Source organism: Strix aluco, chromosome 15 (assembly GCF_031877795.1).
Source record: "Strix aluco isolate bStrAlu1 chromosome 15, bStrAlu1.hap1, whole genome shotgun sequence".
Lineage (NCBI taxonomy): Eukaryota > Metazoa > Chordata > Aves > Strigiformes > Strigidae > Strix > Strix aluco.
In genome coordinates this window covers 5,515,364-5,534,287 of record NC_133945.1, presented here as the reverse complement: position 1 = coordinate 5,534,287, position 18,924 = coordinate 5,515,364, and the positions used below count along the sequence as shown (strand labels likewise).

Sequence of the window (18,924 nt, the reverse complement as noted above, 5' to 3'; positions counted from 1 at the left end):
AATTAAGTGCATTCAAAGGAAATTCTAAATTAGTAATTGGATGCTAGTACTGATATGAAATACCAATCAGTTTTCTCAACTGGATATTCACACATGAAGTGTATTTTCTGAACACTTGCTTTAACCTAAACTTCTGCCTTATTATGGAAGTCAAACAGTTCTAAACCAAATCATTAACTTTTAATCACTGAACTGTAGTGTCAGAATTCATTTATTTAATGGTGCCTAAATATTCTTAGGTGTAATTTAGTTATGTGATACACTGGACTTTAAGTACATCCAATTTTGTTATGTAAATGGAAAAAGTCATTTTGACCAATTAAAGATCTACTGGAACCACAGAATTTATTTTTCACTAATCTGCTACTCAGTTAAAAATCTAAGATTTGAAGATCACTGTCACAGGAAACAGTTAATTTGACTGGCTTAGAGCAATACAGCTGATGAATAAGGGCTTTCTATGATCTGATAGTCCAAATGCACACTTAAAAATATGGTGATTGATCTGTAGAAATATTTTGTTAAAAAAGCCAACCCAAAACCCCCATTCATCACTCAATTTACTTGGCCCGAAATAGAAAACGTCACCTCCCTGCCTCCAACTCAAAATCACCTCATATCCCCAAACCCCAACCCTTTCTCGAGACATCTGGATGAAAAGAAATTCACACCTACTTCTCTTCTGCTACTGGCCTACTGACACTTAGACAAATCACCTCCCTTTTATTACTACTCTTTTAGACCAAAGTCAATGTAAACGCGCTATCGCATTTGTAACAGGTAGGAAACTGAAATATTGCACCACCGAGTCCAGAAGAACCCACTGCCCCCATCAACCCTGTACTTCTTGCTAGCAACAAACACTGTCTTCCACTGAGTAATTCAAATGATTTAATAGTAACTTAAATAGCAAAGGTATATCTCAAAGAAAAGTGACCCCTTTTTCAATTTTGTTGAAGTTGCTATTCTTTTCAAATACAGTACAACCTGGATGCCTAATATGAAAGGTATTTGAAATTCTACCACACAGAACTGCTATTTAAGGGTTCCCCCCACCCCATTCCAGTACTGAAGTACTACCTCTTTAAATGCATTTTAATTGCTTTATTTCTCTTCAGACTGACTTTTTTCAGAGTTCACAGCGGCTGTATAAAACCTTTTATGAGAGCTCATGAATTTACATTCTTGTGTCAATACTATCTGCCTCACAAAGGCCACCTAAGACCCAACATACAATGTATGATGATATGTTTTCATCTCCCACACTGTGCTGCTTCAGCCAGGTGGTATGCAACAGTCTTGCACCATCTTACAGCATGTTTGGTGATGTAGAGAGGCTAAATGCAAGCTCCGACTGTCTGAATTAGTTCTGTAACTTCAGTTAGACAACCGCCCGCTGTGCGCTTCAGAGTTGGCAAGTCTTATAGGCTGCCAAGCCTCTAGAAAGCAATTCATAACTTTGTTTTAAACAGGGAAAAGGTAGTTTGTGTCTTAGCCCATTTATGGTTTGCAGGTTTTGGTGGTTTTGTTGTTTTGTTTTGGGGTTTTTTTTGGGGGGGGGTGGGGAATCTAAGAAATAAAAAACAAAGCCAAGTTTTAAGTTTGCTTTGTTATTATAGCACTGTTGATTTAAACATGAAATGGAGAATATTATAATGTAACAATTGTTTAATAAGCATACAAACACCAAATCCTAATATTAATTAAAAAAGAATAGAAACTATTGTTTTCATGGCGTCTCATGGAGTCTGGGTAGGTTTCAATGCTAATTCAAAGCTAACTTAAATGGAATTAAGTACTAACTAGGAAGAGAGAAAGTAAGTCTTGCAATCAATCACTGTGCCCTTTACTTTGCAAATTCTGACACTAATTTGAAAGCAAACCTGCATATTTTTACATTTCTCCCAGAACAAGGCAACATGATTTCTCAGTGCCTTTTTGCAGTTCTGCCCTTCCCCCTTCAGCAAGCCCTGCTACTAATTTTGTGGAAAACATGGACAATGTCACTTCCACTTAAGTGGTGCGTGGTAGAGTCTAGCTAATAACAAGCACTTAAGTACAGTGTGTATCAAGCTGCAGTACAGGAAACTAAAGGGTCACCTGCAAAAGGACAGCATGCAAAGATATAAAAATAACTTTTTCCTGACTTAGCTGACAAAGGAAAGAAAAAGTTAATAATCCTCCTCCTCCGTGTGTGCAGAGAACTCACAGGATCTCACTTCCTGAATAAGGAAAAAAAAAAAACAAGTCAAGGACTTACCTATTCTGGTAACTGTAGTAGGCAGCATCACGAGGAATAGTACACAACTGCTTGCCGTAGCAGCACAAGGTCTGTGGAGAAAACTCATACTGCAAAACAACAGTGAGAAAACAAGCTTTAAAATGTAACCTTATGTTAATCAAGTATCTATTAGGCAAACCTGACGCTTACAGATATTACAACGCATTGTTGTGTTTATCACACTTCTCCAAGCTATTATAAATATATTAGCATAGTTCTCTTAATTACATTAACTATATAAGCCAAATAGCTGACCCTCTAACCGCTTTATTGCAACGGATGTGGGAAACAAGCAAACCATTTTAATATGGCTTATGACCAAAAAAAGCATTCTCTGAGGGAGAAAAATACAACAATAGAATACCAGCAAGAAGGATGCTATCTGCCTTTTTTAGCTCTTAGCAGGCTTATAACAGAGCCAAACTTTTATCAACCCTTTCATTCAATATTTCAATTTTTGCAAAGAAGTATACAAAACTAATGTTTTATCCGATTAATCAAGCTAAGCTCTTTGGAAGAGTACAACTCCATCCCTGGAATACATACCTTGCGCCCACAACAGTAGCCAAGTGATTGCATAACAGGATCAATTTCTTGTTCAAACACCTCCGCGAGTTTAGTGCAAAACTTATAGACCCTGGAAGTCTTGCGATTGTAAAGCCAGGCATTGTTAAACATTAGCCAAACATCGTCCACATACTGCCAGGGTTCTTGGTACTGCCCAGTATCCAATTTACGTTTAATGGTTGAAAGATCCATAGGATTCTTCACAATGTCGAAGTAGTCCTTCAAACACAGAGAAAACCCTTTATTTTTAAGATGTCCACTGTTCACAATATGTTGAACAGAAAAGACGGAATGTTTACATGAGCAAAGACAAAGCACAAAAATGTTTTGTATTTTTTTAATGTCAACTCACAGGAATCCCTAAAAGCTGGGGATCCACAGGCTGTCTAAAAGGTAGAGACTCTGGGTCCTGCCGGTATAAAGCTTCAAGGGTAGGCATGAGCGCCTGACGCAGCTCCTCAGGTTTGAAAACTGTTAATGAAAGTTAGAAAGGTTAGAAGATTTCTTTCTACATTTCCCTCTTGACACCCCTAAAAAAAGCAAATAAAGAACTACGCTAACATAAAAATCTTAAGAGGGATTTCCTGATCTGCATAGCTGATTAGAGGCAAAACTTACGATCAAGAGGCTACCGCACACCTTTTATGTTTACTCCAATCACAGTAGGTGATATTCCCAGAATAAGGAGATAGGAACACTTGTAGCCCATAACGACGCATATTCTAGAGAGTAAAAAACCTCAACTTATCTAGCACCAAGTCAACTCAATTGCTTCAACATGGATGAACCTTAGCTCTTCAGAGAAGAGACTAAGCATATTTTCCTCTCCCTCCCTTCTAACCTTGTCTGCTACTTCCAAGCCAAGATTCCTCTAGCAAAAACCACTGTAGTGGACAGGGCTGAAGAGCCAGCTCCACAGAGAGTAACCAGATGTCTTGATAGCTGGCACAGGAATTTTCTGGCCATAGTATACAAACAGTCCTGGTCTGATGGACTGTTAATTGATTTGAAAGTGTTAATACTTCCAGATTTATATGCATCATTACAACCACTTGGCAACAGTGGCATGGCAACAGCCATGTTTCTTTCAATAGTGGATGACAAGGACAAGAAAGGCAATACATTTTCTGAAAAATAATGATAACTTGGAGAGCTCTTTGAGCATCTCAGTGTAATTACATTTATTTCCTTAGGAACAGAGCCTTTAAATAGGGAAGAATGCCTATTACTGAGAAAAAAAAGATAACTAAGGAAAGCAGGATGGCATCTAATATTTATCTACCTGGCCAAAACAAGAACGATACCAATAAAAGGGAGCAATTAGGAGTTCTGTTGAAAGCACTTAAATCAACAGGGCTACAGTGACCCCTTCGAGGCTGATCATTGCTTTTGTCACTCAAATGGTATGCAATATATAAAATGCTTTCTGGGACTTATAGTAAAAAAAACCTATTATTTTTAAAAAGTTCTTTTTTTCTTTCCTTTTTCATTTAGGTGGTGTTTCTGAGAGGAAGTCTTTTTCTCTCAACTACACTCACCTAAATCACACACAAAAATAAAGCAAGACAAGAAATTAAGTTGACACTACTCAAAAAATTTCTGAAGCATTAAGTTGTCAATTTTTTTAGCCATTTCTAGATGCTGCAGTTCCTGAAAACTCTAACTGGAGACGATTGCTGCTCATGTACACAACAGGCAAGATACCACCCAAGTCACCTAGATCATGGCAAAGGACTACTAAGCAGGCTGCCAGGAGGGTTTCTGCAAGGGCTTGTCTTACAGATACATTGAGATCTCATGCTGCTACTAATGAACTCAGACTTGCCAGATTAAAAATGAGATGAGCCAAGGAAGCCTATATTTGTTTTTATAACAACGAATGCAGCTTGATGATTTCAGCTGTTGCCACAAACTCAGTCCCAATAAAATGGCAATTCTCTTCCATATTTATTGATACCATACAGGCAGGCACTTTCCTATGACAGGAACCCTACCATATACTCTCAAAGTTTCATGAACTACTAAATTATATTATGGAATTATTGAGAACTGAAGGAAATTAAATTCCATTCATGAGAAGAAGTATTCTCCGTTGCTTCTGGAACCATCTTGCTCTGGCTCAGGTAGTTCATAACCTGATAATACAAATTATTTCATTTAATGAAATTTAAAGGTCAAAAAGCACCTTTCAATAATCTATTCTCACCACCTGCTTGACACTGCTTTTAGAATTTTCCCTGTACTGACCCCTGCAACAACATAAAGTTAGAGTATCTTTCAAAATAAATCCAAACTTAATGTAAACCCAAACTACAGAGATTCAGGACAATTTTGCCAAGTTCCTTAAAGCCTAATTATCTTTGCTGATAAAGTTTACAACCTAGTTTCATTTTGAAGTTTGAAAAAATAAAAATCCAGTTATTTCGATTTATGACTTTACCTAAAAACGTGAAGAAAAGTTGCCTTCATCTTTAGCAGTAAAAAAGCTGCTCTGACTCTAAGGAATGTGACTGATAACAAAATGTTTGATCATAGGATCTCCCTATACACAGATTTTACAAGAAAGTTTCTGTTCTCCCCTCTCACCCCTTTCCAAAATTAAATGCTCTTGGTTCTCCTCTGGTAGCTAAAAGATCTTTGTAAGGAGCTGGCATCCAGTTATCCCATTCTGCCTTGGATGTGTGTGTGGTAAAAAGAAAACGGGATCTTTGAATCATGATGACATATTATCTGCCAGAGAGGAGTATAATGCTACCTTTTTAAATTTTTATTTCCTTCAAACAGAAGAAATCCTGCTTATGGCTACTAAGGAGAAAATTTGTAAATGAAAATGAAGACATCTTCAAAACAGTAAGAACAATACACCTGAATACCACCCCCCAAAATGAAGCCCTTGTAGGTTTTGCATTATTGTGTCTTATAAAGAAGGGAAGAAACCAGTAAAACTAATCTTGAAGGTCAAACTAAAGCAGCTATCTACAACAAGAAGAGGAGATAGGAGCTACCCTAATGAGTATTATACTATCTCTTTTTGAGAAGACTGCAAGGGAAGAGGCAAGGAACCAAAACCCTCCCTTTCTTGCTTACATCAGATTCACAGGAAAAAAGCAAAACCAAACCAAACCCTGAATTTGGAAGGGTTTGGTTGCCCACTTTTATAAAGGCAAAACCTTGATGAGGAAGAAAAGCTTGCTGAAGGGGTGTCTGCAATTCTCCAAAAAAGCTAAGCTACAAAAAAATCGGATGTAACTGAATTGAGCAAACCAGTATCTCAGCAGTATTATCTTGGTATGTTCTCTATTTCCCATCACATAAGTAAGGTTGCAGTCTAGTTACAGGAGCTTAGCACAGCCAGGCCGATGTGTTCAGTACACCTAGATGGGTGGCACAAACAGCTGAGATTCCAACTCCACAACATAAGCCACCTGTACCCAGAAAAACAATCCTTTGGGGTCCAGATGAACCTTTTCAAGGTATCAGGTTACAACTTGCTAAGTTAACTTATAGCATACGCTCCCTGACACTTCCAACCATAAGCTTTCCCCTGAGCAGCTGCAGCATGTATCTGCTACGGCCCAGGTTACCGTGGGGTACAGCTCAGGAATCTGGCCGTGGGGGAAGGAAGAAGAGGCTCCAATACTTCCATAACCCATGCAAAACTCCAGATGAGTCTCATAAGTAGTTTTAAAATATCATATAACCCTTAAGCACACTTCACAGTATTTGCTCTCAAAAACCTCTTGGTTTATTTAGCACTTTAATACAAATGCTCTATTATAGTTGGACAAAATACTTGGTGAGAAAATGTCACCATTTAAAATTGTGTTTATGGTTGTACCTGCCCATGCTGCACATGTATTATACTATACAGTTACTTAGTGACAATATTTCCAAGATAAAATTGTGTTACTAAATGAGGTATTGCAAATATGTAGTAACCCAGACTGAATCAGAAGGACACAGTACAGTTTCCATGGACTAATTCTGCAAGAACCTTCCACTTGCAAGCACTTGCCGTGATTTACTTGCAAGTGCACTCCTCCTAACAAGCAACAGTGATTCTTTCCACTGGGAATATAACTGGTCTATAAACGCTAATAAGCTTTCCACTCCCTGTGTTACATTTTGCTTGAAACAGGCTCTGCCAGTTAGTTCTGCAGCATACTCTCATTTGGCTGGCCCACTGGGCTACAAACCGAAAATAACATCTATAGGAAAATGTGTTTTATAGTGTTTTATTTTAAAAAGATTATGTTTAGTAATTAAATCCAACCCAAAGCATATACAGGAGATCAAGATTCAAGCTGCATAAACTTTAAAGCTTTATGATTCCCTGATCACATTCTGGAAAGCACACACCCGTAATGATCTCCTAATGTAGTTATATGCAGTTGCCTTTGCAAGGGAAGAAGAATCGAAGTAATGAAATGGATCATCACTTTCCCTTTTTTGAGATTTGCAGCATGTTGAAAGTTTACCTTTGGTCAGAAAATAAAAACTAACCACAGAAAACTTCATCTCAATAAAGCGGATGCTAAGAGACAGGTCTCTAAACAGCTAAGGTTTTTGAGTCCAAAAAACCTATCTTGCAGGCTCCCACAAAGCCTGCACTACAAGTGGAGTAATCTATTTTTTTCTGTTTTAAGAATCATATGCATTTATTTCTTACTAAGCCAAGGAATGCAATCATTTATATAAGGCCATTCAAAAATCTGTAATTCCATCATGTTTCCTTTTGGAAAAATATGCAGTACAGATACAGTCACACGTAAATTTGTGCTAACGCTGTAGATTAATTTAAGAGACTACTGACCTAACTATTTCTGAGGAGAAAGCTTTCAAGTGAACACTACACTGAAAACTACACAGGACTTCATTAAAGTTGAAATCTACTGCAGCCATCCAGCCTTGGAGGAATACAAATTCAGAAGAGGAGTTGAAGCACCTAATTCTCAGAGAAGTGAATGCTAAAACTCAGTATGAAGGTGGTGTGTGCAGCCTCTAAGGGAAAAGCAAAGCAATGGATATTCTTGGTTAGCAAGAGCACTCTTCTCTACACCGAGCTCCCCTGAAAGAGCACTGGACAAGATGTATGGGGAGATTTATGTATAAGTTTCTCCAGCAATCACTGCCTTGATCGTTCTGGGCAGAAACTGGAATCTGTGAGAAGACTGCTGGGATCAAGACTACAGCGACATGCTTTTCTCACCTGTGATTCATGTAACATTGAAGGAATCCTACCTTCAAAAATAAGTTACAGAGTATTATTTCCCTAGATCTCCATGTGCTGGAACACACGTGCAGAACAGACTTCCCAGCAGGAGCTGAGACAGTGAAAAACAAATACTAGTAAAAACAAAGTACACAAGAAAAACTCAGTTTGTATATACGTACTTTTTTTGCGGGGCTGAGATGGCGATGTGGATTGTGAAGTGGTTCCGTTAGTGCCGCTCTCCTCTTCCTCCTTAGCATCTACTTTTATTTCAGGCTTCTTTTCTTCTATTTCCATTGGCTCCTGTTTCAGTTCAGTTCCATCTGTTTCTTCTTTTGTTTGTGAAGATCCTTGTAAATCCTCCTCCACCTTAAGAAAGGATGCAACGAGATGTACTATTACATCTATGGCCCCAACTTCAGTCATCAAAATATTAGTTTGAGATTGTCAAAGCACTCTCCATCCATGGCTTTCCTCAGGACAGTTACTTTCCAGTAACTACCCTCCTCTCGCCCCTTAGCTCACCAATTCAGACACATCATTAAGTGCTTTTATATCTATCACTGCTTTCAGTTAAGCTGTATAGAATCTCATTTACCTCAGTCTTAGCTTCCACTTGTGTCTCACTAGTCTCTGGCTCAGTTTCTTCAGTTTTAACTTCTGATTTGCTTTCTAGCATTGGTGCATCTGGTCCTAGTTGCTGGGAATTCGTATCAGCACTAGCAACTGAGGCAGGGGTGGGGACCCTGTTATCAATACTAGCTGCTGCCTGGGATAGCTGTTGTAAAAACAGTACAAAAGAAAGACACTGCATATATAGAAATATTTTCCTTTACTAAAAATGAACAGCACAAAAGAGACATGAGACGATATTCTAAAACAGTGCAGAACATGGATACAGGAGCTCACTGTAGCCAAGTTTTGATATCACACATTTAATAACTCTGCTTTACAGAGCCAAGGAAGAATTATGCCCCAAAGAGGCTTCTTTTAGAGAGAAAACACCTGCCCAGTAAAACACTGTACATTCCTTGAAACGTGCATTCGTCCTGACTGTATCTTAAAAGAAAAAAAAAAAAATCTATGCAAATCTCATGATCAGAAAAGACCAATTCTGATTAAGGCCAAATATAATATTAGGCCTGTTACACCTCATCTTTCTGCACACTGCTGCCATTTTTACTTTGAGCAGTTCCAAGTCATTCAACATGCCCCCCTCCTTCAAACAATGCTGAGAACATCTGAACACACACATTTTCACACATCTCTATAATGAACCCTTTGGTCTAAGTAGAAGCTACTATTGACAACTATGGGCTCTATACATTCACAACATGTTGCTATACGCAGGGAGAACTCTCGTGGAATGCCACTACGCAAGAAAAATGCAACTAGCTGGTACTTACTGGAGTGCCAGGTGGCTGTGCCTGCACAGATGTTGGCTGCTGCTGAGATGGCTGTGGGGTTGGCACAGACTGGGGTTGAACTGGGGTCTGTGGTTGCGGTGTGACTTGAGCCTGTGCCGCAGTCTGCCCCGTAGGTGTGCTTTGTGTCTGTGTCGCGTTCGGAACAGAACCCGGTGTCGGTGTTGGTGTTTGTCCTGAAGATGAGACTGGTGTCGATGGCTGAGTGGGTGCTGCTGGCTGAGGAGGAGTCATTCCAGTTGGGGTTTGGTGCTGAATAGGTGGCATCCCAGCAGCGGTGGACACAGGAGGTGTAGTCTGATGTAGAGGTGGCTGGGTCACTGGTGGACACGGTAACTGCCCACTCTGCGGTCCCAGCATGTTCATGGAGTTGGGAAGAGCAGCAGTGGGAACCTGCCCCTGCTAGAGAGAGATTCTCTTACAGACGTGTGACTCCCAAAACTCTGGGACTCACACTTATCCTTTAAATCACAGCACTGAAGAAGTCTTCTTTAACAGAATACGTCTAAACACGAGATCAGCTATAAACAAATGCTGCTATTGCAAATGACTATGCTCTCATTTCTCTCATCATTTTCATCAGCTTAGTCAAAGACCTTGCTCCTAGACCGGAATGTGCCAAGCGTGTCTTTTTATGTTAATTCTACTGGCACAGAGAGGGAATCCTCACGATCTGAGTAACACAGAAAACCACAGGCAGACAATCTCTAAATCATACCATTAGCTGGGCAAAGGTCACACTTTGCATACAAAATGGTTTCAAGCAAATACACATTTTAGGCCAGGACTCTAGAGCAGCCCTGCTTCAGAAGACAGTTCAACACAGTTAATGACTGCCCCACTGCACAGTGCAAGACTTAAGAGGGGGTTTGTTTTGTTGTTTGTTTGTTTTTTTAATTCTAATTAGACTACTCCAGATGCTTAAGAAAATTGTGGATCTGTTTTTCAGAGCAACAACAATAAGGTATTCTGGATGTGCAGACTTTTAAACTATACATTTCACTGAAGATTGCATCAGATAACTAGTGATAAAAAAGAATACTCTACCCTCAGATGTACCTCTTACTCTTAGAAATCTAAATCAATTAATAGTTTCCTGCAGATAAGGTTTTAAATTTAAAACATACTTCTATATTGCCTGCACATAGTCAGTTTTATTGAACTAAGTGCATTAGGGAAAAAAGTTCACCACAAAGGTGGTCAAACAACTGAGCCAGGGCCCAAGAAACTGTAGATGCTCCATCCTGAACACACTCCAAACTTGATTCAACAGTGCCCTTCGTAACCTGATCTAAATTCTCTCTCATTTGAGAATGGGGCTGGACTAGAGAACTCTGGAGGTCTCAATGAACCTAAACTACTTGGACTCTGAGTTAAAAAACAAGCCTCTCCCTGTGGAAAAGCATATACATTGGCATCGTAAGCACAACTGCTACTTCACCGACTGCTACTATAACAGAAACAGGAAAAAAACCAACAACTTTCTGTTCAGAAGTAGAGAGGTTAAAACATATTTAAAAATATCTTCCCCAACCACTTTATTGTAATTCTTGATTTAAAGTTAGCTACTAAGGTCCACACAAAGACCTTATATGAGCATATGCTCATAAATGTCCCATAAACTATCTTCTGATATTCCCCCTAAAAATCTCATCAGCATGCATTTTTTTAGAATTTAAATCAGGAATTACAGGGTGTTGCCTCCCAGTTAGCATACATAGGTAGGTTATGTAAGAGCTTATGAAGAAGGCAGATATACCTCAGGATCCCCCAAAGTCAGGGGTGACCACAATCAACAATCAATGTAAATGTAAACACACACACACATAAATAAAATAAAATAGAAGAAAATAATTAACAGTAAATAACTCAACTGCTAGAAGATACATCTTACCTGTGCCACCCCGGCCTGGGCTGTTGATTGACCCATGCCTACATTGTTCACATTCATAGCCCCACTGGATGCTGGAAACTGGTTCTGGGGCAGGAATTGGTTCTGGGTAGGAGCCTGACCCATCATGTTGTTGGAATGAGCTCCCATCATGTTCTGTGGCTGAGGCATTCGGGAAGGAGACATTGCCATCTAAAAATTAACACCCAAATTAAAGATATTACCATTTAGTATTGCATATCGAGACAAAGGAAAATACCCTCAATGTAATCAACCAAAAGATAGGCCAAAAAAATAAAAGGAAAAAACTGGCTTTGGTAAACCAAATGGAAGTGGGCATAAGCATGTTAACTTTAGCATTTGTTCCACAGTATTCATGAGAAAGTTATTTTTAAACAGGTAACCAAACTCTACTAAGATTGTTAAAACTCCCATTTTGCTCTCTGAGCTAACAGAGATAAACCAGTGAAATGGAAAATATTTTTGTTTTTCTAAAGAATAAAAACATGTTTTCATGGAGAAATAAAGAAGGTATATATACTGTGAAGGCACAGTTTCTGAAAGAACTATGCCCTTCCACAGATTGTTGGAGATTACTGCATCTCTGGCATCTACTTCTCTGAAGATTTTTTTTTTTTTTAAAACCCACATAAATATTGAAAACAAACGCCTCAATAAAAGCCTGGCAGACTTGGTGCATTTCCATGAAATTATCCTACAATTTACAGTACTACTCTGTGACATGGCCTTTTCAGATCAGCCTTAACACCGCTAAATGTAATCAACCAATTTTGAGAAGAACCTGGTAACAAGAAGTACGAACCGCAGGAACGGCGCCCATGTTGTTCATTTGTACAGGATGGTTCATTGGAGAAGCTGCACGGGGTCCCATGGGTGCTTGGGGCATCTGTACATTCCCTATGGACATGGGGTTAAACTGATTCATTCCTGCAAATGCACCCCCAAAACAACTCATTAGAAACAAGTCATCATTATGTATGTATACTCTACTATAAAATTCACATTTATTATGATTTAAGTTTGCCTGACCTCCATGTCATCTTTTTTCCTTTAACTTTATTCAAATTACTTAGCTTAAGAGACAAATCGGGGTGCAAGAAATGTTTAGAAGAATACCAGTTAGGGTGAAATGTAACTTTTGGTGTCTAAAATAAACTGCAAAAGATGAAGAGCGTGGATGATCTGTAGAGACAGGATGCTATTTTTAACTAATACCTTGAAATCGTTTCTTAAAATCAGGTATTTGCCTTGAAACAGCAATGTCTTATTCAGGCCTCACTGAAATGTTTTAAGTAAATATGATAAAAATACATATTGCATATATGAAAGCAACTCCTAGTCTCCTATCACGACAAAAGCTAACAATATGCTTAAAAAGCTGTTGTGCCTTTCATAAAAAACATTTATTGCTTTCAAAACACCCAAACTTTTCTAACAGGAATAAATACATAAATAAGTAATTATGGAGCTATATTCACTACCAACTTTTTCTTCTACTGAATTTTAAAAGGATGTAACTTTTCAAGGTCATTTCAAGACAAGCTTCAATTTACTACTAACATTCAATCAAGAAATAATTGGGGACACTTTTCTGGAGGAAGCTGAAGCACTTAAAAGTTATGGGTTTGTATTTTTCAGAAAAAAAAAAAACCAACACCCATGCGTCCACAGCAGCCTAAATGAGCGATGGCAAACCATCAGTGCTATGAACAAGTTACAGGGCTTTTTTAGATGCACTCGGCATCAGAAATCAAGAAAGAGTATCATTAGTTATACAGATTCTAAGATTAATGTACTAAGTTTCTACCTACGAGTGTGTTTTTGGCTAAACAACTGATGAAAACATGGCAACATCCCCCCCATTAGTGTTTTAAATGAGATCATCCACAGTATTCTTGCTTGCACTCTCCTCTTTTTGAAAGGACCGATTGAATTACTTCCCAACTGCTAGCAAAGTATTGAGCACATATTGAGACAGTTTGCAGAGCAGCAATAATAAAGTATTCTGGATGTGCAGACTTTTAAACTATACATTTAAACTATACAACTGAGACAGTTCCTGCCACAGAACAACAACAAAGAATGCTGCTGAAAAAAGGGAGACCCAGTAGTTCCTCCCACCCCAACTCCAAAAGAAAAACAGACGATCAGCTTTTCCCCCTAACGGTAATTTGAACCCACAAATTGCAATTAGAGGAAAACAATAGTTACCTTGAGAAACCTGCATACGACTTATAGGCACGGTTGGCATGGACATAGGCCCATCTGCAACACAACAGAAGAACGGTCAGCAAAAATCAATTGAAGATACAACCTCAGGATTAGCATGAGAGCCCAAGGACACAAACTGTGCAGAGCTACAGCTAAAATGTAGAAGTATCTCCTACAGGGGTACTTACTGGGCGGCCTCACGGGCTGTGCCTGGCCCATGGCAGCAGCCACCTGCGGGATACCAGGGGGCTGAGGCCCTGGGGTCTGTAAGGCTGGCTGATTCCCCAACATCCCTTGTTTATGTAGACGAGACCTCCGCTTCTCTTCTAGTTCCTTTTGTATCTTATAGATTTTCTCTGCTAATAAATGATAGTATTCATCCTAAAAAAGAAAAAATAGTACTCAGCGTCAAGTATAAGAAAGCAGCAACAGAACTCATGTAGTCACTTGTGGGGTTTGGTGTTTTGTTTTTTTCTTTTTATGTATAAACCTGCCTATTTAAACAAGAAATACTTCTTTTCAGAACTCTGTTAAATTGAAACAGTTTCATCAGTGCTTTAAGGCAGAAAAGGAAAAGCAAAGCTTCCAGAAAACACCTATGAGAGTTGGCTTTATGGCTATCCGTTGTATCTACTCTGAGTGTATCAGTAGACAAAGGAGAAGACTGTAGGTTGTCTGCTGCTTGGACAAAAAACAACAGGAAGGTGTGATTTAGTTTAAGTGTTAATGATTTTTAAGTGTTATTTTCATAATAATTATTTCCACTAATCCACAGACAAAAGAAAAAGATGACCCCAGCAACACAGTTACATTAAATCGACTTCAGGAGACAGATGTTAAAGACAGATCAATTTTTACATAAAGAAAGGAACCACTCTTTTCCTGAAGAGTCTGACTACTGACAGTCATTGCAGGGAATAAACAAAAACAGACAAAAGCCCAAAGGAATGGAGGAAATCAGTGAAAAATAGTCCACTGGCACAGACAACTAAACACTAGATCTGTACAAGATGAAAAATCCATTTTACTCAATCCACATTGACAACAGATCAAATACGACAGTCACAGTGCACAGCAAGGTAGCCAATTTCGCTTGTCAGCAATTGCTGGACGCACATCTGCCAAGTGCATGAGATTCTGCAACTGTTAAAGGCAAAAAAACCCCACAAACCCTCAAGGCTACATTTCTTTTCTGGGGTCACCTATGTTCTTAAAACCCAGTGTTACATGGAGCAAAGGTTGAGTGATGCTTGTCCCGCAATCATTTTGTCTTCATCCAATTTTCATCAAAACTAGAATTTGTTATTACAGTTGGATTGAGTTAATTTTGGAAAACTAATGAGATAGGTATTCCTCACCAGCCTTGTTAAGAAAGTCCAGTGTCGCAATATAAAGCTTTGTTTTTAGGTCACTTCCCTTCTCCAAATGTCTCAAACACCCATCAGTGCAGACGCTTTCTGCTGTCCAACTTAAAAGCACTACAGCCCCTTCCTTCCTCCTGCTCAAGACACTTCACCTATAACTTTCTACTTATAAATTTAATAATGTGCTACTTTCACACTGCAAGGATTCCTGAAAAAGAACGTCTTCACGAGGAACACATACTACTAAAACAATGTCAAACTGCTTACAATGATGCCTCATACTAATCTGCTTTTCAATGTCAAAGTAGAACTGATGCTTCTCAAAAAGGCTGCAGTTCCACACAGCACCGTTAATACATTCTAAACTACCCCCCCCTTCTTCCAAGTTTGCTGCTTGGAGCCAAATATGTTAGATGAATTCCCATAAAAGAGACTTTTGGCAACAAGGCTCTGACAGCTGTTTTATGGGGTGAAGAGAAGATACTTATGAGTATTTGTCTAGCATAGAGAAGAAATTTAATTTTATAGCCAGACGTCTACTACATCCATCCTTACCAAGAAGGTATTTAGATGCCCATGTATGTCTATGAAATCCTCATTCTCTCTGAAGTTGTTCTCTAAAGCTGCCAGGGTGATCAAGGGTTATCACACACAAGCCTTCCTTACTAAACAACCCCTTGGTAGCCACAAGGAGAATATGACATTGTCACTGACCAACGCTGACACAGCAGCAGTATGGCCACTGACTATCTGCCTCCAGGAAATAAAACCTGGAGCCCATCTTCAGCTCTTCTGGGAGATGGTCTGAAACAGGCAGACTAAATGTTACTGTCTTACTGGATGATTATCACCTCAAATGCCACCAACTACTCTCGTCAGATCCTCTTACCTTATAAAGGAAGGACCTCAAGATTCTGGTCAGGTAAGACCTCACTAGCTATTATTACTGACGCTACTAACATTGTCTTTACCTGATGAAAACTTGCAGGGAGTGGTTCCTTTAGGGTGGAATTACCACAGTGTCATAATGAAATAGTATCCTCACCATGTCAATCAACAGGGGTTTGCTCCCTCTGAGTAAAAGAGATTTGAACTGACACCTCTTTGCAGACAAAGCAAAAAACATGAACAGGAATTTTGTCTTGTTTCCCATGCACAAGGACAAACACAAGCAAACTGACTTCTTATTGAGACGTGGAACAGCTATGTGGCTTAGGCAAATCACTCTGTGCTGCTGAGCAGAGGAGAAATGATTCCAACAGTGCAGGTAAAAGGTAAGCGGTATAACAGGACTGAGTCCTAGAGAAAACCTCCAACAGTAAAGAGGCATTAAGGAAGTTTTAAAATGACTATTTACAGTCTTCCAGAGGGGAGAAAGTCAGCAAGGGAAGTATCAAGAACTGCAAGCTGTGTTCCAGTCCTCATGCACGTCAATCACACTCTCAGGAGTAATGCGAATAGGGCTGGGACGATGTTGTCTAGTTTTCATGGAGTTGAGGGAGGTGAATTAGCTTGGAGTAACATTAATCAGATGGCTTAGGACTATACAAACACTGTCATAGACAGAGAGCATGACCTTCCTCATCAAGAGAACAGTGAAATGATTCTCTGTGGTTTTCATTATGCTTCTAAGATTTGTGATACTACTGTTCGTTAACACATACTGAATAGCTGAAGGAACATACCCTACTGTTAGCAGATTCATACATATCTCCCTCCACTTTTCTGGCATAAGCCACCAAGTTCTCCATGCGGCGGTCCTTCAGTGCGGCCGGATCAGGAGTGGGGAAGATGGCTTGGACACTACAAGAAAGGAAAAAAAAAAAAATAAAAGAAAAATTTTTCAGAGGAAAAAAAAAATTCAATACAACTTTATGATATTCACCCCAGACATTCCCTTATACATCAGATATGTAAAAGCACATCAACATCATTAAAAAAAAAATAATCAATATTGCACTATTTCCCACAAGATTATAGCAAATACAATGATGAAAAAAATGTGAGGTTTAACAGTCTAGAGTCTTGTTTACTACAGCAGAGCAAATTTACTAGGAATATAAACTAATTTCATGCCCGCTGCTTAATGAACATGAAGAATGAACTGGAGGGTTAAAGGTAACAGCTCATCCTCAGTGGCCCAGCATTAGACAACCATTACTGATAAAGCTTTCTCAACAACTTTTCAGCTTAATAGTAGAACTGCTGTATTGAAATTCTTTAAAAACGTTCAGGAAAAATATGCAGTAGTGGTGAATACTTACAGTTTATGCACTAAATGATTGCGCAGGTCCTGAGTGACATGTTCATGCCATGCTTTCCTTACCCCGGTACTAGAAGGAGGCGCAGCCGTTGGCATTGAGCTGAGGTTTCCAACATTGCCAGAATTTGTGCCATCATTCATTAGTGGGCTAAAATTTAAAAAGGGACTGTTACAGTACAAGAATGTAGAGTTTGGTTGTCTGTTTGATGCCTGAAGCAATTTTTGAGTAATTGCTTTCATCCCTTCTAGCTATTGCATCAAACATTCTCTAAGTGAAATGTTGATATCAACAAACTGCAATGCCTAAAGCAGCAAAGCTCAGGAGTTTACAAGACTTAGTATGAATGATAAAGAATCACAACTGTCAAGGTATTTGTACACTTGAAAATACAAAATATTCTTCCTTTGGGAATTCATTTAAAACAACTAAATATTCTGGGGCTCTCTGGAGGAACAAAGTGGTAGATACAGAATTGAAATAGGAAAGAAAGAAGAGCGTAGCCATAGATGTGACTGATCATTTCCACGCCAACACAATTAGTTTTTAAAGCATGCTCTTTATTTACATTCATAGGCATGTAAATAAATGTTTAATTGAGCAAGAATGAAAACATGTGCATTACTTATTTGTCCCAAGGGATGTTGGAAGAGCAGTTTCAGAAATTAGACTAGCTTGCTGGTCTGTTGTTATTCCTCCTGCGGGAAGGTTCATCTGGTTGGCTCCTTTGGGACAAAATTAAACATCATTGGTACCCAGTTCACAATTTTGACAACAACATGGCAAAACTACACTTTACAGACCCAACTGATTAACGAAAGAAACAGCTTATCTGATAAGCACTTTTATGATAATATCTGCTGTGGTGCATATACGTAGCTACTTATGGAATCAAGTTACTTTCAGTCTGAACAATCTTTTCTACAAAAACTAGTGTGCTAAAAATTAAGATTCATAAATTCTTACGATGAGTTCAGAGAAGATAATGCTAACAATTAAGTTCCAGAAAGAAATTAGCATTTGAGACAGAACTGTCTGCTAGAACAGGTGAAATACTTGTTAAACCAAAATCCTTCAGCAATTCTGTCTAATCACCTCAGACAACAATAAGTTATGGACTATATTTTAAAAGAAACTACAACTGCTGCTGTCTGGCAGAGGCAATATATTGAAAGCTTTCTAATATTCAAAAGTAAATGAATGGTAGTGTTTGTAGTGTAATTTTAAGTTATTAATCAACATGAACAGAAAGCCATTAATCTGATCAAGTGAAATACTAGACTATCCTAAAAATTCAACAGTTCAGTTTATTTTAACACTTTAGTTTCTCAGTAATTTTTCCACCTACCCAATGCATTAATGGTCCTCATTTGCTGGTGAGCCTGAGGCTGTGCTGGCTGCTGGCCTTGTACCTGGGGCTGCAACTGTGTTTGAGGCTGGTTGCCATACGGCAGTCCAAGAGCAGCGTAGGCTCGCTGCATGGAGCTGGGGTCAATCGGATTAGGATTACTTAGCGATGGAGTATTCTGCTGGCCTGTGCCAACAGAACCGATGGAATTTTGGATTCCACCAGCTGGAGACCCTAAAAGGGCTATAAAAAAGGATAAGAGAAAATTGAAAATCAGTGAGGACAAATGATAAAACAAATCATGTCAAGAATCAACAGAACATGCATACTGGTATATGGTATAT

The 18,924-nt window shown here is 38.9% G+C and overlaps 1 protein-coding gene across 5 annotated transcripts in view; it reads right to left on the bottom strand.

Annotated features, from left to right (window-relative positions):
* The window catches only part of CREBBP (CREB binding lysine acetyltransferase), a 97,848-nt gene that overhangs the window by 23,157 nt on the left and 55,767 nt on the right, over positions 1 to 18,924 (bottom strand). For 2 of the 5 annotated variants that reach the window (XM_074841432.1, XM_074841435.1), the window contains 14 exons: positions 18,581 to 18,823; positions 17,858 to 17,957; positions 17,236 to 17,382; positions 16,657 to 16,774; positions 13,796 to 13,988; positions 13,608 to 13,661; positions 12,199 to 12,323; positions 11,379 to 11,567; positions 9,467 to 9,886; positions 8,659 to 8,838; positions 8,243 to 8,429; positions 3,201 to 3,319; positions 2,828 to 3,067; positions 2,261 to 2,349 (listed from right to left, as the gene is read on the bottom strand). In XM_074841432.1, coding sequence (XP_074697533.1) covers positions 2,261 to 2,349; positions 2,828 to 3,067; positions 3,201 to 3,319; positions 8,243 to 8,429; positions 8,659 to 8,838; positions 9,467 to 9,886; positions 11,379 to 11,567; positions 12,199 to 12,323; positions 13,608 to 13,661; positions 13,796 to 13,988; positions 16,657 to 16,774; positions 17,236 to 17,382; positions 17,858 to 17,957; positions 18,581 to 18,823 — 2,404 coding nt within the window. The remainder of the gene's footprint in view (positions 1 to 2,260; positions 2,350 to 2,827; positions 3,068 to 3,200; positions 3,320 to 8,242; positions 8,430 to 8,658; positions 8,839 to 9,466; positions 9,887 to 11,378; positions 11,568 to 12,198; positions 12,324 to 13,607; positions 13,662 to 13,795; positions 13,989 to 16,656; positions 16,775 to 17,235; positions 17,383 to 17,857; positions 17,958 to 18,580; positions 18,824 to 18,924) is intronic. The other 3 variants (XM_074841433.1, XM_074841434.1, XM_074841436.1) reach the window with 3 other exon arrangements.